The sequence below is a fragment of the Armigeres subalbatus genome, unplaced genomic scaffold (assembly GCF_024139115.2).
Source record: "Armigeres subalbatus isolate Guangzhou_Male unplaced genomic scaffold, GZ_Asu_2 Contig2036, whole genome shotgun sequence".
Taxonomy (NCBI): domain Eukaryota; kingdom Metazoa; phylum Arthropoda; class Insecta; order Diptera; family Culicidae; genus Armigeres; species Armigeres subalbatus.
In genome coordinates this window covers 156,915-178,483 of record NW_026942876.1, presented here as the reverse complement: position 1 = coordinate 178,483, position 21,569 = coordinate 156,915, and the positions used below count along the sequence as shown (strand labels likewise).

Below are 21,569 nucleotides of genomic sequence, written 5' to 3'. Positions count from 1 at the left end.
CAATTTTCAAAAGTAAACATTGGGACAAGATTTCGCGCCGAATGCGACCAATTCGATTGAGGATGAGTGTTTTAAAAATTAGTTATATTTGTCTGCGCACACACTCGTATACACAGACATCCCCTCAATTCGTCTAACTAAGTCGATCGGTATATAACACTATGGGTCTTCACTAAAAGTTTGTTTTTGGAGCAAACATATAGCCTTTACGTATACTCGGTATACGAAAAAGGCTTGCTTATTGCTAACGACTTCTATACTTTTCTGGCTCCTCACTAGTTACCAAATTAAGCTTTACGAAATTATTTTGCAATTAATGAGATGAGAATTTTGAATGGTAATATGCGGTATATTGCTTAAACATGTGCATTTATGCGTTGATGTAAACATGAACGAATTATAAAGCTCTCAGTCCCTTTGTTTGGCACAAAAACAACCCAACCAGGAAATAGGAAGTAAATGGAAGTGGAGCGTGGAAAATCTATACATGCACAACCAGAAAAAAACGTCCAGCCCTACCGTGCGGTTTTTCACCGAAGGACAAACAAAGCACCAAGCCTGCTAATGATGACCAAATTATGCAAAAACGCTTCCCATTCAGTTGCCCGAAGTTTTTGAAACGCAGCGCCAGTGATCTACCCTATAAGCCTGCGAAAAACGTGTTGAGCTTTTGAAAGCAACTAGGACACGGCCGTTCCACTGGCAGTTGATTAGCTAAAACTATTATTACGCTGAACATTATTATGATAACCGAAAAGTTGTTGAAGGTGGAAATATGGAAGAAAACGGAAGTTTTTTAAAAAACCCAGATTAATCCACCTAGCGGTGATGATGCCTTTCTCGTGCGGTAAAAAAATAGTATTTGGGGCGAGATTTTGGGCATTACTTCTGAGCCCATTGTCCGATCCGGCCAATTTTCAATAGGAAATAATGAGACAAGATTCTGCGTCGAATGCAACCTGTTGCGAGGAAATCGGTTGAGGGTTAGTGCATTAAAAGTGAGCTAGACTTTTTTACGCGCTTTTTTATGAGAAAAAGTATTTTGGCCATAACTACCAAGCCCATTGTCCGATCCATTCAATTTTTAATAGGAAACAATAAGGAAGGATACTGCGTCGAATGCAGCCTGTTGTGAGGGAATCCGTTTAGACTAAGTGCATTGAACGTGAGCTAGACTTTTTCACGCGCTTTTTTTATGAGAAAAAGTATTTTGGCTATAACTTCCAAGCCCATAGTCCGATCCAGCCAATTTTCAATAGGAAACAATGAGGAAGTATACTGCGTCGGTTGAGAGTAAGTGCGAAAAAGTGAGCTAAACTTTTTGCTCTTTTGGTGCGCACACACACACACATACACACACGCACACGCACACACACACAGACATCACCTCAATTCGTCGAGATGAGTTGATTGGTATATAACACTAAGGGTCTCCGAACCTTCTATAAAAAGTTTGTTTTTCGAGCGAACATATAGCCTTTACGTATACTTTGTATACGAGAAAGGCAAAAATGAAAGCAGTAGAAATGTTTAAATTTAAAAGACTTCGACTATGGCATCACATTTATTTATTTATTTTCTGCAACACTTCCATTATTTTCTGCAACACTTCCTTCATGCCTATAAGCAGGAGGTCGTGGTATCATTTGCACAGGTCTTCCACGAAAGGCTGAATCACATAAGGTTAAAAACTCATAAGGCTGAACACGAAAGGCTGAAAAAGTAAAAATCTCACATAAGGATGAAATAACAAAAGGGTAACATAGAAAGGAACAAGACTTTATTGTTATTGGTTCTTGATTCTTGCCAAAATTACTTTCTAGTTTTTTGACGTAGGACTACGTCTGTGTTTTCTATATTGGGGTACACTTTACGATTGCGAAAATCGGGGACCGTCACGAAAATATGATAGGCTTTAAACTTTAATATCTAAGCCGTTTCTCGATGGATTTTCAATTTTTTGGACCATTCGATCAAGGATGAGTCAACGCTTCTTTGAGTTTATTTGAAAATACTGGTTTCCAACTATTTATTATCGATAATTGATAAAAAGTTTAGAAATAGGTAAACTAACCAATCACATACATGCATCACTAGCACAGACATCAAAAATCAATCACTTGCGGGTTTTGATCTAATCCTCAGTTTGAACAAGATTTTACGCAGAGCAAACGCATCAAAGCGATCGCAGCGGAGCGGACACAGCATCACGGAGGCGCTAATAACATTTTCAAAGAAAATCCATCGCATTGGTGGTGTTGCTCGCTGTGTTGCTGCAGATCATTCAACCTCAACGAACCAGAATTTCATATGAAGAAAAGGTTGACCATAAAAATAGCACTGTGGCGATCCCGCACCGCCAGTGCCGATGCTGAAATTTTATTACAAATTGTGGTGTCAGTTAGTTGGAAAGGAACCAACATTTTATCAGGACCAACATTTTATGGGAAGAAAGAGTTAATTGCGAAAATGGACTGTTTCGGTGGCATCGGGTTTGGTATGGTAGCTTGGTTGCTGTTAGTGATTCCATCCATTAAAATTCACTGCATCATCTCCCTCCGACGCGCTATCAAATTCGTTATTTACGATTGAGTTTTGCACTTTGAAGAAAGTTCATATCGGATTGTCGGATCAACCTTCTTTTGCATAAAGACCTTTTTGGAGGACACCATCCTCAAAAATGGCCGAAATAAAGAATAAATAAGCAGAATCAGAAGTGGCGTGAAACCAAACGCAAATATATTTATTTGCAACGTTTGGTTTTCGCCCGCGATGTAAGCGTACGCGGCAAATTAAGGATTGTGATGTCCCCGACTGAAAGCCAGTCGAGTGGCTTTAGCGGCCGATGAGTCATGTTAATTCCACGGTTAGAGAATCAAAGTCCATCCAGCTGGGAACAACTATTCGTCTTCTTGATTCAGTTGACCTCCGAGCAGTTTGCTCAATGTTAATAAAACGACACAATTTATTATGGCAAATACCATCAATTTCGAATAGCTACGTAGTCCTACGTCACCTTTGCGTACAACCCGATTGGGCTGCACTTTTGAGTTTTATTCTTTATTTTTCTCTCTTCTCCCTTCTTCTTTTTGCTACTTTATTCTTCCTTCTTTCTTCCTAATTCCTTCTCCCTTTTTTCTTCTTCCTACTTTCTTATTCAATTTTTTCCTTTCTTTCTTCTTTAACCCTTCCTAGTTCTTTCTTTCTGTTTCTTTCTTGCTTCTTCGTTCTACCATTCTTCTTAGTTCTTCCTCCATAGATCTTCCTCTTTAATTCCTCTCTCCTTGTTCCTATTTCCTTCTTCCTTCTTTCGCCTTCTTTGTTCCTTCTTGCTTCTTTTTCTGGTTTCTTCTTCCTTCATTTTTCTTTGTTCTTCGTCTTCCTTCATTCATTCCTTTTGCTTTCTTTTTTCTTCCTTATTCCTTTTCCTTGTTTTTTTTTCTTCTTTCTTCCTTCATTCATTACCTTGTTTTTCCTACCTTTCTGTCTTCTTTCCTCCACCTTCTTCCTCTTCCAAGTTGCTTCTTCCTTTTTCCTTATTCCTTTTCTCTGTTCTTCCTTCATTCTACCTTCTTCGTTCTTCTTACTTACTACTTTCAACCTTTTACCCTTTTCTTTCATTCTTCCTTCTTCTCTGTGCAATTTTCATTCTTTATTCTTTATTCTTTATTCTTTATTCTTTATTCTTTATTCTTTATTCTTTATTCTTTATTATTTATTCTTTATTATTTATTCTTTATTCTTTATTCTTTATTCTTTATTCTTTATTCTTTATTCTTTATTCTTTATTCTTTATTCTTTATTCTTTATTCTTTATTCTTTATTCTTTATTCTTTATTCTTTATTCTTTATTCTTTATTCTTTATTCTTTATTCTTTATTCTTTATTCTTTATTCTTTATTCTTTATTCTTTATTCTTTATTCTTTATTCTTTATTCTTTATTCTTTATTCTTTATTCTTTATTCTTTATTCTTTATTCTTTATTCTTTATTCTTTATTCTTTATTCTTTATTCTTTATTCTTTATTCTTTATTCTTTATTCTTTATTCTTTATTCTTTATTCTTTATTCTTTATTCTTTATTCTTTATTCTTTATTCTTTATTCTTTATTCTTTATTCTTTTATTCTTTATTCTTTATTCTTTTATTCTTTATTCTTTATTCTTTATTCTTTTATTCTTTATTCTTTATTCTTTATTCTTTATTCTTTATTCTTTATTCTTTATTCTTTTATTCTTTATTCTTTATTCTTTATTCTTTATTCTTTTATTCTTTATTCTTTATTCTTTATTCTTTATTCTTTATTCTTTATTCTTTATTCTTTATTCTTTATTCTTTATTCTTTATTCTTTATTCTTTATTCTTTTATTCTTTATTCTTTATTCTTTATTCTTTATTCTTTATTCTTTATTCTTTATTCTTTATTCTTTTATTCTTTATTCTTTATTCTTTATTCTTTATTCTTTATTCTTTATTCTTTATTCTTTATTCTTTTATTCTTTATTCTTTATTCTTTATTCTTTATTCTTTATTCTTTATTCTTTATTCTTTATTCTTTATTCTTTATTCTTTATTCTTTATTCTTTATTCTTTTATTCTTTATTCTTTATTCTTTATTCTTTTATTCTTTATTCTTTATTCTTTATTCTTTATTCTTTATTCTTTATTCTTTATTCTTTTATTCTTTTATTCTTTATTCTTTATTCTTTATTCTTTTATTCTTTATTCTTTATTCTTTATTCTTTATTCTTTATTCTTTATTCTTTATTCTTTTATTCTTTATTCTTTATTCTTTATTCTTTTATTCTTTATTCTTTATTCTTTATTCTTTATTCTTTTATTCTTTATTCTTTATTCTTTATTCTTTTATTCTTTATTCTTTATTCTTTATTCTTTATTCTTTTATTCTTTATTCTTTATTCTTTATTCTTTATTCTTTATTCTTTTATTCTTTATTCTTTATTCTTTTATTCTTTATTCTTTATTCTTTTATTCTTTATTCTTTATTCTTATTCTTTATTCTTTATTCTTTTATTCTTTATTCTTTATTCTTTATTCTTTATTCTTTTATTCTTTATTCTTTATTCTTTTATTCTTTATTCTTTATTCTTTATTCTTTATTCTTTTATTCTTTATTCTTTATTCTTTATTCTTTATTCTTTATTCTTTATTCTTTATTCTTTTATTCTTTATTCTTTATTCTTTATTCTTTATTCTTTTATTCTTTATTCTTTATTCTTTATTCTTTATTCTTTATTCTTTATTCTTTTATTCTTTATTCTTTATTCTTTATTCTTTATTCTTTATTCTTTTATTCTTTATTCTTTATTCTTTTATTCTTTATTCTTTATTCTTTATTCTTTTATTCTTTTATTCTTTATTCTTTATTCTTTATTCTTTATTCTTTATTCTTTTATTCTTTATTCTTTATTCTTTATTCTTTATTCTTTATTCTTTATTCTTTTATTCTTTATTCTTTATTCTTTATTCTTTATTCTTTATTCTTTATTCTTTATTCTTTATTCTTTATTCTTTATTCTTTTATTCTTTATTCTTTATTCTTTATTCTTTATTCTTTATTCTTTATTCTTTTATTCTTTATTCTTTATTCTTTATTCTTTATTCTTTATTCTTTTATTCTTTATTCTTTATTCTTTTATTCTTTATTCTTTATTCTTTATTCTTTATTCTTTATTCTTTATTCTTTATTCTTTATTCTTTTATTCTTTATTCTTTATTCTTTATTCTTTATTCTTTATTCTTTATTCTTTATTCTTTATTCTTTATTCTTTATTCTTTATTCTTTATTCTTTTATTCTTTATTCTTTATTCTTTTATTCTTTATTCTTTATTCTTTTATTCTTTATTCTTTTATTCTTTTATTCTTTATTCTTTATTCTTTATTCTTTTATTCTTTATTCTTTATTCTTTATTCTTTATTCTTTATTCTTTATTCTTTTATTCTTTATTCTTTATTCTTTATTCTTTATTCTTTATTCTTTTATTCTTTATTCTTTATTCTTTTATTCTTTATTCTTTATTCTTTATTCTTTTATTCTTTATTCTTTATTCTTTATTCTTTATTCTTTATTCTTTATTCTTTATTCTTTATTCTTTATTCTTTATTCTTTTATTCTTTATTCTTTATTCTTTATTCTTTATTCTTTATTCTTTATTCTTTATTCTTTATTCTTTATTCTTTATTCTTTATTCTTTATTCTTTATTCTTTATTCTTTATTCTTTTATTCTTTATTCTTTATTCTTTATTCTTTATTCTTTTATTCTTTATTCTTTATTCTTTATTCTTTATTCTTTATTCTTTATTCTTTATTCTTTTATTCTTTATTCTTTATTCTTTATTCTTTTATTCTTTATTCTTTATTCTTTATTCTTTATTCTTTATTCTTTATTCTTTATTCTTTATTCTTTATTCTTTATTCTTTTATTCTTTTATTCTTTATTCTTTATTCTTTATTCTTTATTCTTTATTCTTTATTCTTTATTCTTTTATTCTTTATTCTTTATTCTTTATTCTTTTATTCTTTATTCTTTATTCTTTATTCTTTATTCTTTTATTCTTTTATTCTTTATTCTTTATTCTTTATTCTTTATTCTTTATTCTTTATTCTTTATTCTTTATTCTTTATTCTTTATTCTTTATTCTTTATTCTTTATTCTTTATTCTTTATTCTTTATTCTTTATTCTTTATTCTTTATTCTTTATTCTTTACTCTTTATTCTTTATTCTTAATTATTAATTATTGATTCTTAATTCTTAATTTTTAATTTTTAATTCTTAATTCTTTATTCTTTATTCTTTATTCTTTATTCTTTATTCTTTATTCTTTATTCTTTATTCTTTATTCTTTATTCTTTATTCTTTATTCTTTATTCTTTATTCTTTATTCTTGTGTTTCACGTTCTACCGAAACGATTCTTTTTTCATCACCGTTTAACGAAAGATTATCCTTCGTTTATAACCTCACCACCCAATTTAGTCGAGCTCCCGTAAGCTTTTATAAAATCCAAGTGCTTTCGCTGCACCATACATAGCATGAACTAGCATTTTACCACTTGCTTGCAACGCGTTGTATGTATTGCATACCCAAAGGCGACTAATGATACAAATTGTGTTTTGTACAACTATCTCTGCCCTACGCATGACATGAAATTGTACCATCCTAATAAGAAAACTATATTGCACACGATGCCCTCAGTTACTAACAATCTCGTTTACACTTCATCCACAGATGCGAAGTACACAACCCATCCCAGCGGGGAACACCGTCGCATCATCGTACCCCATCGGTGACTGCAGTCCATCAACCTGCATCGACCGGATACAGCAACGGACTGCAGAACAATCCCTCTCGAAGTCGTAGTGTTCCGGAGGGGCTGGCCAACAGCCACCGGGGTGCGGGCGACTGTCACTGGAATCACTGCCACTGGACCACCGCCAACGGGGTCAACTTTTGCCGGTCGACTCGGCCGATCCAGGTGGTGGAACAGATCACAACATCCGTTTGACTAAAGTTTAAAATAATGCGTTTTTTCCTGTGCATCTCGATCCATCTGCTGGAGGGATTGTTTTCCTAATTAGCTGCACCAGTAGGTAGGAGCAGCTCACCGTCTGATTGTGCTCTAACTGTTGGAGGTGAACAGTATCGACTGACACTAGTTTACACGCCGTGTGGAAATGTACTTCAAAGTTTGAAAATTCTGTGAACCGATGGGTATTCTACATACTTTTTTTTTCTGTTCGGAAAGTTTCACCACTGTGAGATTCTATAGTTTAAGTTGTAATTGGTATCTAGTGCTGAACTACAGTTTTGTTTCGGAGAATGTTTGCGCTAAAACAGCAACACTTTTAGGTCATAATATAAGTTAATATAATTTTCCAAAGATAACTGCCACATTAATGATACATTCATTTTAACTAGGCTTTTTCACATATGGTTACTGCTCCATGTTCCTATGTTCATCACATTAGAAACACATCAATGAATAGGAATTTGATTTATATCTTATTTTTGTGATTTCTTTCAGCAGTTGAAATTGGTGCTGCATTTCTTTCTTTTGCAATGAGATGGATGATATGATGTTAGGTGAGATAGAAATGGAAACAGTTCCCTTATTTGAATGAAATATTGTATTAGTGCTCTACGATGGGAGATAAAAAAAATTGAATAGAAATATCGGAGTTTTTTTCATATCCCGGTACTTTTATGCATGCCCACCTAAACGCAACAATTCTTACAAAAGCGCAAAATGAAAATGTGTCGGCCTTATTATAAAATTCCATATGCAGTCAGCGCCAAAATTAAAAATACATCTATTGGTATTAAATATTAACTAAGTTTTAAAGGGGAATAAATTTACTATGTGATTTCTATTAATTATTACTTTATTTTGAAATTTTGATTATCACAGTTTGACGAGTCTTTCAACTAATTCAAGAGCTTAAATTTCGAAATGTGTTGTATGTTGGACTTTTCACACTATGCTTATTCTATCGACACAGTGGTACATTACACTACATTATTTATATTATTTACAGCCACTCATTTCAATATTTAGCTTCTGCAATGAGTTATTAACAAATGATTACAACTTTTAACTTTCACTAAATGATCTGAACCATCTTTGCGGGTCGCTGAATTTGATTCAGCTTAACACTAGCATCGGTATTGCTCTGTTCAACGGATTCTGAAGACGACCACGTAAAATATAAATTATCATCATTAAAAAGCACGTTCATCGATCCATAAATCACTAACCAGGCATGGTCCTATTATTTGATAAAGGCTGACTGAACCGGAAAATTGCGCAAACATTTTAATTCCTACGTAAACCTAATCGAAATAGATGTGATCAGTACACTAAAATAATAATCAATTGCAGATGCCAAAGTGCTCGCAAATTTTCGACCGGAACGAACATGGTCATAATTACCGGGCGCAAATAAAATCCAACTTTCAACGAGGCGCACGTAAGTTTCATTGAACTGGTATTTAAAGCATTTAGTCTGACTCGATCTAAACACGAAAAAGAGAAAAATGCGAGGACAGGAAAAAGCGTCATTCTAAATAAATCGTGTATATAATACATTTTTGAAAGTAATAGCTCAAATAATCCGTCGAAAAGGATACCGCACTTTTTCATCACCGTCGAACGAGAGCCATGCGGGAACGGGAATATCCAATCGGGCTCAATCGTCATGTGCACAGGAACAAAACGGAAATATGTCGTCATTACTGGTAGGTATTTAAACAATTTCAATCTCGAATAAACTTCAAAGTGTGAACTCAAAAGCAGGTTTTGTAGCGTTCGTGTAGGTTATTGTGAGTATTGTTTTGTTAAGTTTTTTTTTAAATCCTAGAACATAGTATACAGAAAACATAAACATTCTACAGAGAAAAATTCTACGCCAAAGCGTGACTGTTTATCACGACAAGATAATCGTTTTTTTAGACATTAAGTGGTTGTTTTAAGGGATGAAGTGGATCAGAAGGGAATCAAATGCAGGAATTGAATTTGGTACATATGAATTGCGTTTGGGAAACAAGCTGTGACTACAATGAGGAAATGCTAAGAAAGGATGTTTTATTGAATAAAAATTTTAATTTGTTTTGATCTATTTTGATACGGATTTTTCTTCATAATAATACATTCCGAAAATCATTTGAATGCTGTATGATTTGTCTTCTATGCTACATAAAATATAACAATTATTATTATAAATGAACGCCATATGGGGGACCAATTACTAATTCATTGAACGGACATTTGGCCTAATTTTCCACTATGAAAATGAAAGCGTCAATTAGGGGGCTTATGTCATTAGCATTAAACATATGCGGTATTTCGAAAAATTTCGTTTCAGGTGGTTCGTAACAAAATTCAACGGAATTTCGCGGAATTTGAGCATGGCGAAATCAGATTTATTGATTTCGTTTCGTTTCGTAAAACTACAAAAAATTTGCTTTGAAAAACTAGCTCATAACGAAATTTAACGGAATTCCGCGTACACAGTTCCTTTAGTGGCGGTAAAATTAATTTTGGTTCCCATAGTGGTGCTATCCATTGGTCTCTTATGAGATTCGCCACTATTGGTACAGTTGCACCACTATAGTTGCAAGGGATTCAATTTTGTTAAGGAAATTCATTGTTTTGAATAGTTTTTCAAGCGAAATCTTAATATAAGTTGCATTTTACAGGATATTTAAAGCACGACGCATCAACTGAAACTATCGTAAAGTGTATAAATATGATAAATCTCATTAAAAACCCCACTACCTCCACTATTGGTGCTACCTCCACTAAGGGTACGGTTACCCTAGACTTAAATCATACAGTCTCGTAGGTCGTGTATTATTTAATTTTTTTTTGCAGCGCCGCTGAACAAAATCATAAAGCTGTTTTCAAAACTTGATGTTATACATTTTTTTCTATCAACGCCTACTACAAAATCCCGTTCTGAGTCGACAAAAATGTATTCAGTTTCCTTCTATAAAACGTCTTCGGTATTTTGTTCGAAATGTTCAACGGAAAACGAAAAATATCTTTAACTATTCTATCCAATTTTTCAAGGGATCCGACTCAATATTTAAGACGTCAGGGTCAGAGTGTGAATGTAATCAGATATGAATCAGATCAGTACAACTTTGTCAAAGAGGCAAAGTCGTGGCGTGGATTCCCGAGGCCTTTATGAAGTATTTTTATCCTTCACCTCTTATGCCTCAAACCAGATTTAAGCGCTTGACTAAGCACCGCTCAAGGGTTAGGAAATCCCTAAGTAAAACATTAAACGAAGCACATGATTTTGTGTTGGATTGATTTGAACCACGGTTTTCGTCTTCGAGTTTTCAAAATAACTTCGTTTGCAGTAAATATTTAGTCGCTTACCAAGGTGGCTTCACATGAATTACCTTTTCAACAAACCAAAGATTCCTTTCTCGTGGCGCTCACAAAGATACAGGCATGAAGACATGTCTTCAATTTAAGACATTTGAATCCCTGTGAAGACCTTTATTTCGCGCAGACATTTTTAAGACTTTTTCAAACCTTTGAAGACTAATCTATTTATTTGGAAATACTTGGAGACAATCAATAAGCCAGCGAGAGAAAAATAATTTTATTTCTTAGTTATAAATTCTGCGACTTCTGTATGGTCGGGTTCAGCCAAATCACACCAAGCGTCGGTGAAAAATTTACTATTTTTGCCAAGGTTTTCATGTAATAGATTCACTTGGTCAAAAATCGCATCGGACATCGTTCAACGCCATAGCTGAGGATCCCTTACAACAAGTGTACGCTTGACTTAACATGAATTGCTTTCCGTTTGTTCTTTGCGAACAAAATATCAGAAGTTAGTCAAAAAGCCGCTTGGTGCTGTTTGGCTGAATCCCAACCATATGTAAATTATGCAAAAAAATTCAAAAGTTATAATAGTCTTTGTCTGGGGCTTAGAATTTCAAACATAAAAATACATTCACACTAGCTGGCTGAAAATGCAACGCATTTTAAACTTCATACGCACTTAACTTGGAGTTAGGCGCTGGTTAAAAAATTCCCGATGGCGTGTATGTAAAAAGGTATTTCGATCATTACATTGGAACGCAATGGCCGATATAATTTACGGCAAAAATATATTGAACTCTTCTAAGCCTTGATTTAATCTATTCAATCGTTGAGCTAGAACCTGATCTTTTTCTAAATTCCTTACGAATTCATTTGATCCTTTCGGTATGTCCATGTGACTTTCCTCTTAATATTCGACGGGAAACTCTTTGAATTTTCTGTGAGTCTTTTTCCGATGAAAATTATGAGGAATTTCTTGTCTACATTCAATAGAATTGAAATTGGAAATTCAGTACAAAATTTATATTTGATAACTTCCGTAGAAAAACATAAAGAAAATTCATCTTGATTTCCACAATTCCCACAATAAATCCCTTTTAATTTCCACAAGAAAATTGTCTCAATTAATTTTCATAAAAAATTCTTACGAATGTCAATAAGAAATTGAAATTATGCTGGTGTTAAATGGATATTTCTCATAATTTTCAAGGTAAATTTCTACAGGAAAATCTACCTATTCAGAGGAAACTTGCCACACACTTTTGTTAAATTTTTCCTTGAATTCCTTTGATTATTCTTCTAGAAATATCTTTGAACATTCTTCCAGTATTTTCTCTGCGAATTCCTCTATGAATTTCTTCAAAAAATCGTCCTGGTATTCTTTCTGTAATCCCTCCAGGAAATTATCCGGAAGTTTCAGGGGTTTTTCCGAAAAATCCTCCAGGAATTCATTTGGAAGATCCTCCAGAAGTTTGTCCAGAACTACTTCGGTAGTTCCTTCACGAATTCCTCCAGTAGTTCTTCCAGGATTTTTTTCGAACGTTTTCCCGGGATTGCGGCGGAAGCTCCACAAGGGATCCCTCCGGAAGTTCTTCCTCTGGAAGATCCTTTAAGAAAGTTGCCGAGAGTCACAAGAATGCCTCCGGAAGTATACTATGAAATTTATCTTGTATTTCCTCCAGGATTGCTTTCGGAAATTTCTGCAGCAATACATCAGGAAGCTCCTCCAAGAATTCATCCAGAACTACTTCCAAGAATTTCTGCAGAAGTTTCTTAAGAAACTCCCCGGAAATTGCTTCAGTAATTCCTTAGGAATATACTTCAAAAATTCATCAGGAAAATCCTTCAGGTATTCCTCCAGAAAAAAACATCCGGAATTCACCCTGAGGTTTCTACAGGAATTGCTTCTTAAATTCCTCCAAGAATTCCTCCGGAAGTTTCTTCAGTAAATCCTTTGGATGTTTCAACAGGAATTCCTCGGGAAATTTCTTCAGGAGGCTTCCAGAAGTAATTAGAAGCAGCTCAAAGAAGTTATCCAGTACCATACCAGCCAGTAAATTTATTGTTTTAAAATCATTTTAGTACAGGAAGATATCCAGTGCCATACCAGCCAGTAAGCATATGATCACACTGGCTGGAGTGAAAATATCCTTGGAATTCCCTCAGAGTTTTCTCAGACTACCCAGTGAAGTTTTCCTAAAGAGATTTTCGACGGCTAATAGGTGCGAGGTGGGCAGCAGAGGCAAGAATTGATTAATTCGAATAATTTTCATTAATATCCAGTGACCTCGACCTCACTGACTGGACTGGCGTTGCATCCCATCAACTCGGAATTTCCCTCAGAGCTTTCCCAGAGCACCCAATGAAGTTTTCCTGAAGAGATTTTCCACGGCTAATATGTGTGAGGTGGGCAGCCGATGCAAGAATTGATTTATTTGAATAATTTTCTTTGATATCCAGTGACCGCGACCTCACTGGCTGGACTGGCGTTGCATCCAATCAACTCGGAATTTCCCTCAGAGTTTTCCCAGAGCCCCCAGTGAAGTTTTCCTGAAGAGATTTTCCACGGCTAATATGTGTGAGGGGGGCGGCCGATGCAAGAATTGATTTATTTGAATAATTTTCTTTGATATCCAGTGACCGCGACCTCACTGGCTGGACTGGCGTTGCATCCAATCAACTCGGAATTTCCCTCAGAGTTTTCCCAGAGCCCCCAGTGAAGTTTTCCTGGAGAGATTTTCCACGGCTAATAGGTGTGAGGTGGGCAGCCGAGGCAAGAATTGATTAATTCGAATAATTTTCATAGACATCCAGTGACCTCGACCTCACTGGCTGGACTGGCGTTGCATCCAATCAACTCGGAATTTCCCGCAGAGTTTTCCCAGAGCCCCCAGTGAAGTTTTCCTGAAGAGATTTTCCACGGCTAATATGTGAGAGGTGGGCAGCCGATGCAAGAATTGATTAATTTGAATAATTTTCTTTGATATCCAGTGACCTCGACCTCACTGGCTGGACTGGCGTTGCATCCAATCAACTCGGAATTTCCCTCAGAGTTTTCCCAGAGCCCCCAGTGAAGTTTTCCTGAAGAGATTTTCCACGGCTAGTAGGTGTGAGATGAGCAGCCGAGGCAAGAATTGATTAATTCGAATAATTTTCTTTGATATCCAGTGACATCGACCTCACTGGCTGGACTGGCGTTGCATCCAATCAACTCGGAATTTCCCTCAGAGTTTTCCCAGAGCCCCCAGTGAAGTTTTCCTGAAGAGATTTTCCACGGCTAATATGTGTGAGGTGGGCAGCCGATGCAAGAATTGATTAATTTGAATAATTTTCTTTGATATCCAGTGACATCGACCTCACTGGCTGGACTGGCGTTGCATCCAATCAACTCGGAATTTCCCTCAGAGTTTTCCCAGAGCCCCCAGTTAAGTTTTCCTGAAGAGATTTTCCACGGCTATTAGGTGCGAGATGGGCAGCCGAGGCAAGAATTGATTAATTCGAATAATTTTCATTGATATCCAGTGACATCGACCTCACTGGCTGGACTGGCGTTGCATCCAATCAACTCGAATTTCCCTCAGAGTTTTCCCAGAGCCCCCAGTGAAGTTTTCCTGAAGAGATTTTCCACGGCTAAAATGTGTGAGGTGGGCAGCCGATGCAAGAATTGATTAATTTGAATAATTTTCTTTGATATCCAGTGACCACGACCTCACTGGCTGGCCTGGCGTTGCATCCAATCAACTCGGAATTTCCCTCAGAGTTTTCCCAGAGCCCCCAGTTAAGTTTTCCTGAAGAGATTTTCCACGGCTAATAGGTGCGAGATGGGCAGCCGAGGCAAGAATTGATTAATTCGAATAATTTTCTTTGATATCCAGTGACATCGACCTCACTGGCTGGACTGGCGTTGCATCCAATCAACTCGAATTTCCTCAGAGTTTTCCCAGAGCCCCCAGTCAAGTTTTCCTGAAGAGATTTTCCACGGCTAAAATGTGTGAGGTGGGCAGCCGATGCAAGAATTGATTAATTTGAATAATTTTCTTTGATATCCAGTGACCTCGACCTCACTGGCTGGACTGGCGTTGTATCCAATCAACTCGGAATTTCCCTCAGAGTTTTCCCAGAGCCCCAGTGAAGTTTTCCTGGAGAGATTTTCCACGGCTAATAGGTGTGAGGTGGGCAGCCGAGGCAAGAATTGATTAATTCGAATAATTTTCATAGACATCCAGTGACCTCGACCTCACTGGCTGGACTGGCGTTGCATCCAATCAACTCGGAATTTCCGCAGAGTTTTCCCAGAGCCTCCAGTGAAGTTTTCCTGAAGAGATTTTCCACGGCTAATATGTGTGAGGTGGGCAGCCGATGCAAGAATTGATTAATTTGAATAATTTTCTTTGATATCCAGTGACCTCGTCCTCCCTGGCTGGACTGGCGTTGCATCCCATCAACTCGGAATTTCCCTCAGTGTTTTCCCAGAGCCCCCAGTGAAGTTTTCCTGAAGAGATTTTCCACGGCTAATAGGTGCGAGATGGGCAGCTGAGGCAAGAATTGATTAATTCGAATAATTTTCTTTGATATCCAGTGACATCGACCTCACTGGCTGGACTGGCGTTGCATCCAATCAACTCGGAATTTCCCTCAGAGTTTTACCAGAGCCCCAGTGAAGTTTTCCTGAAGAGATTTTCCACGGCTAATATGTGTGAGGTGGGCAGCCGATGCAAGAATTGATTAATTCGAATAATTTTCTTTGATATCCAGTGACATCGACCTCACTGGCTGGACTGGCGTTGCATCCAATCAACTCGGAATTTCCTCAGAGTTTTCCCAGAGCCCCAGTGAAGTTTTCCTGAAGAGATTTTCCACGGCTAATATGTGTGAGGTGGGCAGCCGATGCAAGAATTGATTAATTTGAATAATTTTCTTTGATATCCAGTGACATCGACCTCACTGGCTGGACTGGCGTTGCATCCAATCAACTCGGAATTTCCCTCAGAGTTTTCCCAGAGCCCCCAGTTAAGTTTTCCTGAAGAGATTTTCCACGGCTAATAGGTGCGAGATGGGCAGCCGAGGCAAGAATTGATTAATTCTAATAATTTTCTTTGATATCCAGTGACATCGACCTCACTGGCTGGACTGGCGTTGCATCCAATCAACTCGGAATTTCCCTCAGAGTTTTCCCAGAGCCCCCAGTGAAGTTTTCCTGAAGAGATTTTCCACGGCTAAAATGTGTGAGGTGGGCAGCCGATGCAAGAATTGATTAATTTGAATAATTTTCTTTGATATCCAGTGACCACGACCTCACTGGCTGGACTGGCGTTGCATCCAATCAACTCGGAATTTCCTCAGAGTTTTCCCAGAGCCCCCAGTTAAGTTTTCCTGAAGAGATTTTCCACGGCTAATAGGTGCGAGATGGGCAGCCGAGGCAAGAATTGATTAATTCGAATAATTTTCTTTGATATCCAGTGACATCGACCTCACTGGCTGGACTGGCGTTGCATCCAATCATCTCGGAATTTCCCTCAGAGTTTTCCCAGAGCCCCCAGTGAAGTTTTCCTGAAGAGATTTTCCACGGCTAAAATGTGAGGTGGGCAGCCGATGCAAGAATTGATTAATTTGAATAATTTTCTTTGATATCCAGTGACCTCGACCTCACTGGCTGGACTGGCGTTGTATCCAATCAACTCGGAATTTCCCTCAGAGTTTTCCCAGAGCCCCAGTGAAGTTTTCCTGGAGAGATTTTCCACGGCTAATAGGTGTGAGGTGGGCAGCCGAGGCAAGAATTGATTAATTCGAATAATTTTCATAGACATCCAGTGACCTCGACCTCACTGGCTGGACTGGCGTTGCATCCAATCAACTCGGAATTTTCCGCAGAGTTTTCCCAGAGCCTCCAGTGAAGTTTTCCTGAAGAGATTTTCCACGGCTAATATGTGTGAGGTGGGCAGCCGATGCAAGAATTGATTAATTCGAATAATTTTCTTTGATATCCAGTGACCTCGACCTCACTGGCTGGACTGGCGTTGCATCCAATCAACTCGGAATTTCCCTCAGAGTTTTCCCAGAGCCCCCAGTGAAGTTTTCCTGAAGAGATTTTCCACGGCTAATAGGTGTGAGATGGGCAGCCGAGGCAAGAATTGATTAATTCGAATAATTTTCTTTGATATCCAGTGACATCGACCTCACTGGCTGGAGTGGCGTTGCATCCAATCAACTCGGAATTTCCCTCAGAGTTTTCCCAGAGCCCCCAGTGAAGTTTTCCTGAAGAGATTTTCCACGGCTAATATGTGTGAGGTGGGCAGCCGATGCAAGAATTGATTAATTCGAATAATTTTCTTTGATAACCGGTGACGTCGACCTCACTGGCTGGACTGGCGTTGCATCCAATCAACTCGGAATTTCCCTCAGAGTTTTCCCAGAGCCCCCAGTGAAGTTTTCCTGAAGAGATTTTCCACGGCTAATATGTGTGAGGTGGGCAGCCGATGCAAGAATTGATTAATTTGAATAATTTTCTTTGATATCCAGTGACATCGACCTCACTGGCTGGACTGGCGTTGCATCCAATCAACTCGGAATTTCCTCAGAGTTTTCCCAGAGCCCCAGTGAAGTTTTCCTGAAGAGATTTTCCACGGCTAATGTGTGTGAGGTGGGCAGCAAAAGCAAGAATTGATTAATTTGAATAATTTTCTTTGATATCCAGTGACCTCGACCTCACTGGCTGGACTGGCGTTGCATCCAATCAACTCGGAATTTCCTCAGAGTTTTCCCAGAGCCCCAGTGAAGTTTTCCTGAAGAGATTTTCCACGGCTAATAGGTGCGAGATGGGCAGCCGCGGCAAAAATTATTATTTCGCAATATTTTCATTAATATCCAGTGACCTCGACCTCACTGGCTGGACTGGCGTTGCATCCAATCAACCCGGAATTTCCCTCAGAGTTTTCCCAGAGACCCCAGTGAAGTTTTCCTGAAGAGGTTTTCCACGGCTAATAGGTGCGAGGTGGGCAGCCGCGGCAAAAAATTATTATTTCGCAATATTTTCATTAATATCCAGTGACCTCGACCTCACTGGCTGGACTGGCGTTGCATCCAATCAACTCGGAATTTCCCTCAGAGTTTTCCCAGAGCCCCCAGTGAAGTTTTCCTGGAGAGATTTTCCACGGCTAATAGGTGTGAGGTGGGCGGCCGAGGCAAGAATTGATTAATTCGAATAATTTTCATTAATATCCAGTGATCTCGACCTCACTGGCTGGACTGGCGTTGCATCCAATCAACTCGGAATTTCCCTCAGAGTTTTCCCAGAGACCCCAGTGAAGTTTTCCTGAAGAGGTTTTCCACGGCTAATAGGTGCGAGGTGGGCAGCCGCGGCAAAAATTATTATTTCGCAATATTTTCATTAATATCCAGTGACCTCGACCTCACTGGCTGGACTGGCGTTGCATCCAATCAACTCGGAATTTCCCTCAGAGTTTTCCCAGAGCCCCAGTGAAGTTTTCCTGAGAGATTTTCCACGGCTAATAGGTGTGAGGTGGGCGGCCGAGGCAAGAATTGATTAATTCGAATAATTTTCATTAATATCCAGTGATCTCGACCTCACTGGCTGGACTGGCGTTGCATCCAATCAACTCGGAATTTCCCTCAGAGTTTTCCCAGGACCGCCAGTGAAGCTTTCCTGGAGAGGTTTTCCACGGCTAATATGTGCGTGGTGGGCAGCCGCGGCAAAAATTATTATTTCGCAATATTTTCATTAATATCCAGTGACCTCGACCTCACTGGCTGGACTGGCGTTGCATCCAATCAACTTGGCGTTTCCCCCAGAGTCTTCCCTCACGCCCCAGCGTAGTGTTCCTGGCGAGGTTTTCCACGGCTAATAGGTGCGAGGTGGGCAGCCGCGGCAAAAATTATTATTTCGAAATATTTTCATTAATATCCAGTGACCTCGACCTCACTGGCTGGACTGGCGATGCATCCAATCAACTCGGAATTTCCTCAGAGTTTTCCCAGAGACCCCAGTGAAGTTTTCCTGAAGAGGTTTTCCACGGCTAATAGGTGCGAGGTGGGCAGCCGCGGCAAAAAATTATTATTTCGCAATATTTTCATTAATATCCAGTGACCACGACCTCACTGGCTGGACTGGCGTTGCATCCAATCAACTCGGAATTTCCCTCAGAGTTTTCCCAGAGCCCCCAGTGAAGTTTTCCTGAAGAGATTCTCCACGGCTAATAGGTGCGAGATGGGCAGCCGCGGCAAAAAATTATTATTTCGCAATATTTTCATTAATATCCAGTGACCTCGACCTCACTGGCTGGACTGGCGTTGCATCCAATCAACCCGGAATTTCCCTCAGAGTTTTCCCAGAGCCTCCAGTGAAGTTTTCCTGAAGAGGTTTTCCACGGCAAATAGGTGCGAGGTGGGCAGCCGAGGCAAAAAAATATTAATTTGCAATATTTTCATTAATATCCAGTAGACTGGCCCAGATTACTATGGGGAGAAAAAAATGTTGTGGAATTCCACGGGGCACCCCCCAGAATTGTGTCTTTGGGTGAGAAAATCAATCTCTGAAAATTTCAGCTCAATCGCTTGTTGCATAAGCTGGCGCATTTGATTTGAAGTTTGTATGGGGATTTCAGCCAAAATGTATAGGAAAATACACCTCCGTCACTCATTCGATATGGAAATTGGTTCAGATTGCTCGATTGACCTCAGAATTGCAAAAACGGCAGTTGGTATGCTACAGAACAATTTCACAGAATTGCATGATGATTAAATGAACTTTGATATAATTTTCGGCTGATTTATTAGGAGCTGATTTGTGTATTTTTGGGTTTTTTGGTCGAATCGCATCAGCCGAAACCTATATACAAGTTCATTTAATCATCATACAATGTTCTGTGCAATTGTTCTGTAGCATACCAACTGCCGTATTTGCAATTCTGAGGTCAATCGAGCAATCAGAACCAATTTCCAGATCGAATAAGTGACGGAGGTGTATTTTCCTATACATTTTGGCTGAAATCCCCATACAAACTTCAAATCAAATGCGCCAGCTTATGCAACAAGCGATTGAGCTGAAATTTTCAGAGATTGATTTTCTCATCCAAAGACACAATCCTGGGGAGTGCCCCGTGGAATTAGACAACTTTTTGTTTCCTGGGCCAGTCTAATATCCAGTGACCTCGACCTCACTGGCTGGACTGGCGTTGCATCCAATCAACTCGGAATTTCCCTCAAAGTTTTCCCAGAGCCCCCAGCGAAGTTTTCCTGAAGAGGTTTTCCACGGCTAGTAGGTGCGAGGTGGGCAGCCGAGGCAAGAATTGATTAATTCGAATAATTTTCCTTAATATCCAGTGACCTCGACCTCACTGGCTGGACTGGCGTTGCATCCAATCAACTCGGAATTTCCCTCAGAGTTTTCCCAGAGACCCCAGTGAAGTTTTCCTGAAGAGGTTTTCCACGGCTAATAGGTGCGAGGTGGGCAGCCGCGGCAAAAAATTATTATTTCGCAATATTTTCATTAATATCCAGTGACCTCGACCTCACTGGCTGGACTGGCGTTGCATCCAATCAACTCGGAATTTCCCTCAGAGTTTTCCCAGAGACCCCAGTGAAGTTTTCCTGAAGAGGTTTTCCGCGGCTAATAGGTGCGAGGTGGGCAGCCGCGGCAAAAATTATTATTTCGCAATATTTTCATTATTATCCAGTGTCCTCGACCTCACTGGCTGGTCTGGCGTTGCATCCAATCAACTCGGAATTTCCCTCAGAGTTTTCCCAGAGCCCCCAGTGAAGTTTTCCTGAAGAGATTTTCCACGGCTAATATGTGAGGTGGGCAGCCGATGCAAGAATTGATTAATTTGAATAATTTTCTTTGATATCCAGTGACCGCGACCTCACTGGCTGGACTGGCGTTGCATCCAATCAACTCGGAATTTTCCTCAGAGTTTTCCCAGAGCCCCAGTGAAGTTTTCCTGAAGAGATTTTCCACGGCTAATAGGTGCGAGGTGGGCAGCCGAGGCAAGAATTGATTAATTCGAATAATTTTCATAGACATCCAGTGACCTCGACCTCACTGGCTGGACTGGCGTTGCATCCAATCAACTCGGAATTTCCTCAGAGTTTTCCCAGAGCCCCAGTGAAGTTTTCCTGAAGAGATTTTCCACGGCTAATAGGTGTGAGGTGGGCAGCCGAGGCAAGAATTGATTAATTCGAATAATTTTCATTGACATCCAGTGACCTCGACCTCACTGGCTGGACTGGCGTTGCATCCAATCAACTCGGAATTTCCCTCAGAGTTTTCCCAGAGCCCCCAGTGAAGTTTTCCTGAAGAGATTTTCCACGGCTAATATGTGAGGTGGGCAGCCGATGCAAGAATTGATTAATTTGAATAATTTTCTTTGATATCCAGTGACATCGACCTCACTGGCTGGACTGGCGTTGCATCCAATCAACTCGGAATTTTCCTCAGAGTTTTCCCAGAGCCCCAGTGAAGTTTTCCTGAAGAGATTTTCCACGGCTAATATGTGTGAGGTGGGCAGCCGAGGCAAGAATTGATTAATTCGAATAATTTTCTTTGATATCCAGTGACCTCGACCTCACTGGCTGGACTGGCGTTGCATCCAATCAACTCGGAATTTCCCTCAGAGTTTTCCCAGAGCCCCCAGTGAAGTTTTCCTGAAGAGATTTTCCACGGCTAATGTGTGTGAGGTGGGCAGCAAAAGCA

At 37.3% G+C, this 21,569-nt stretch overlaps 1 protein-coding gene across 1 annotated transcript in view; it reads left to right on the top strand.

The window, feature by feature from the left end:
- Positions 1 to 9,625, top strand: part of LOC134203647 (monocarboxylate transporter 12-like) — a 43,304-nt gene extending 33,679 nt beyond the window's left edge. The window contains exon 8 of the mRNA XM_062678530.1: positions 7,252 to 9,625. Coding sequence (XP_062534514.1) covers positions 7,252 to 7,528 — 277 coding nt within the window. The 3' untranslated portion in view covers positions 7,529 to 9,625. The remainder of the gene's footprint in view (positions 1 to 7,251) is intronic.
- The last annotated feature ends 11,944 nt before the right edge of the window (positions 9,626 to 21,569 follow it).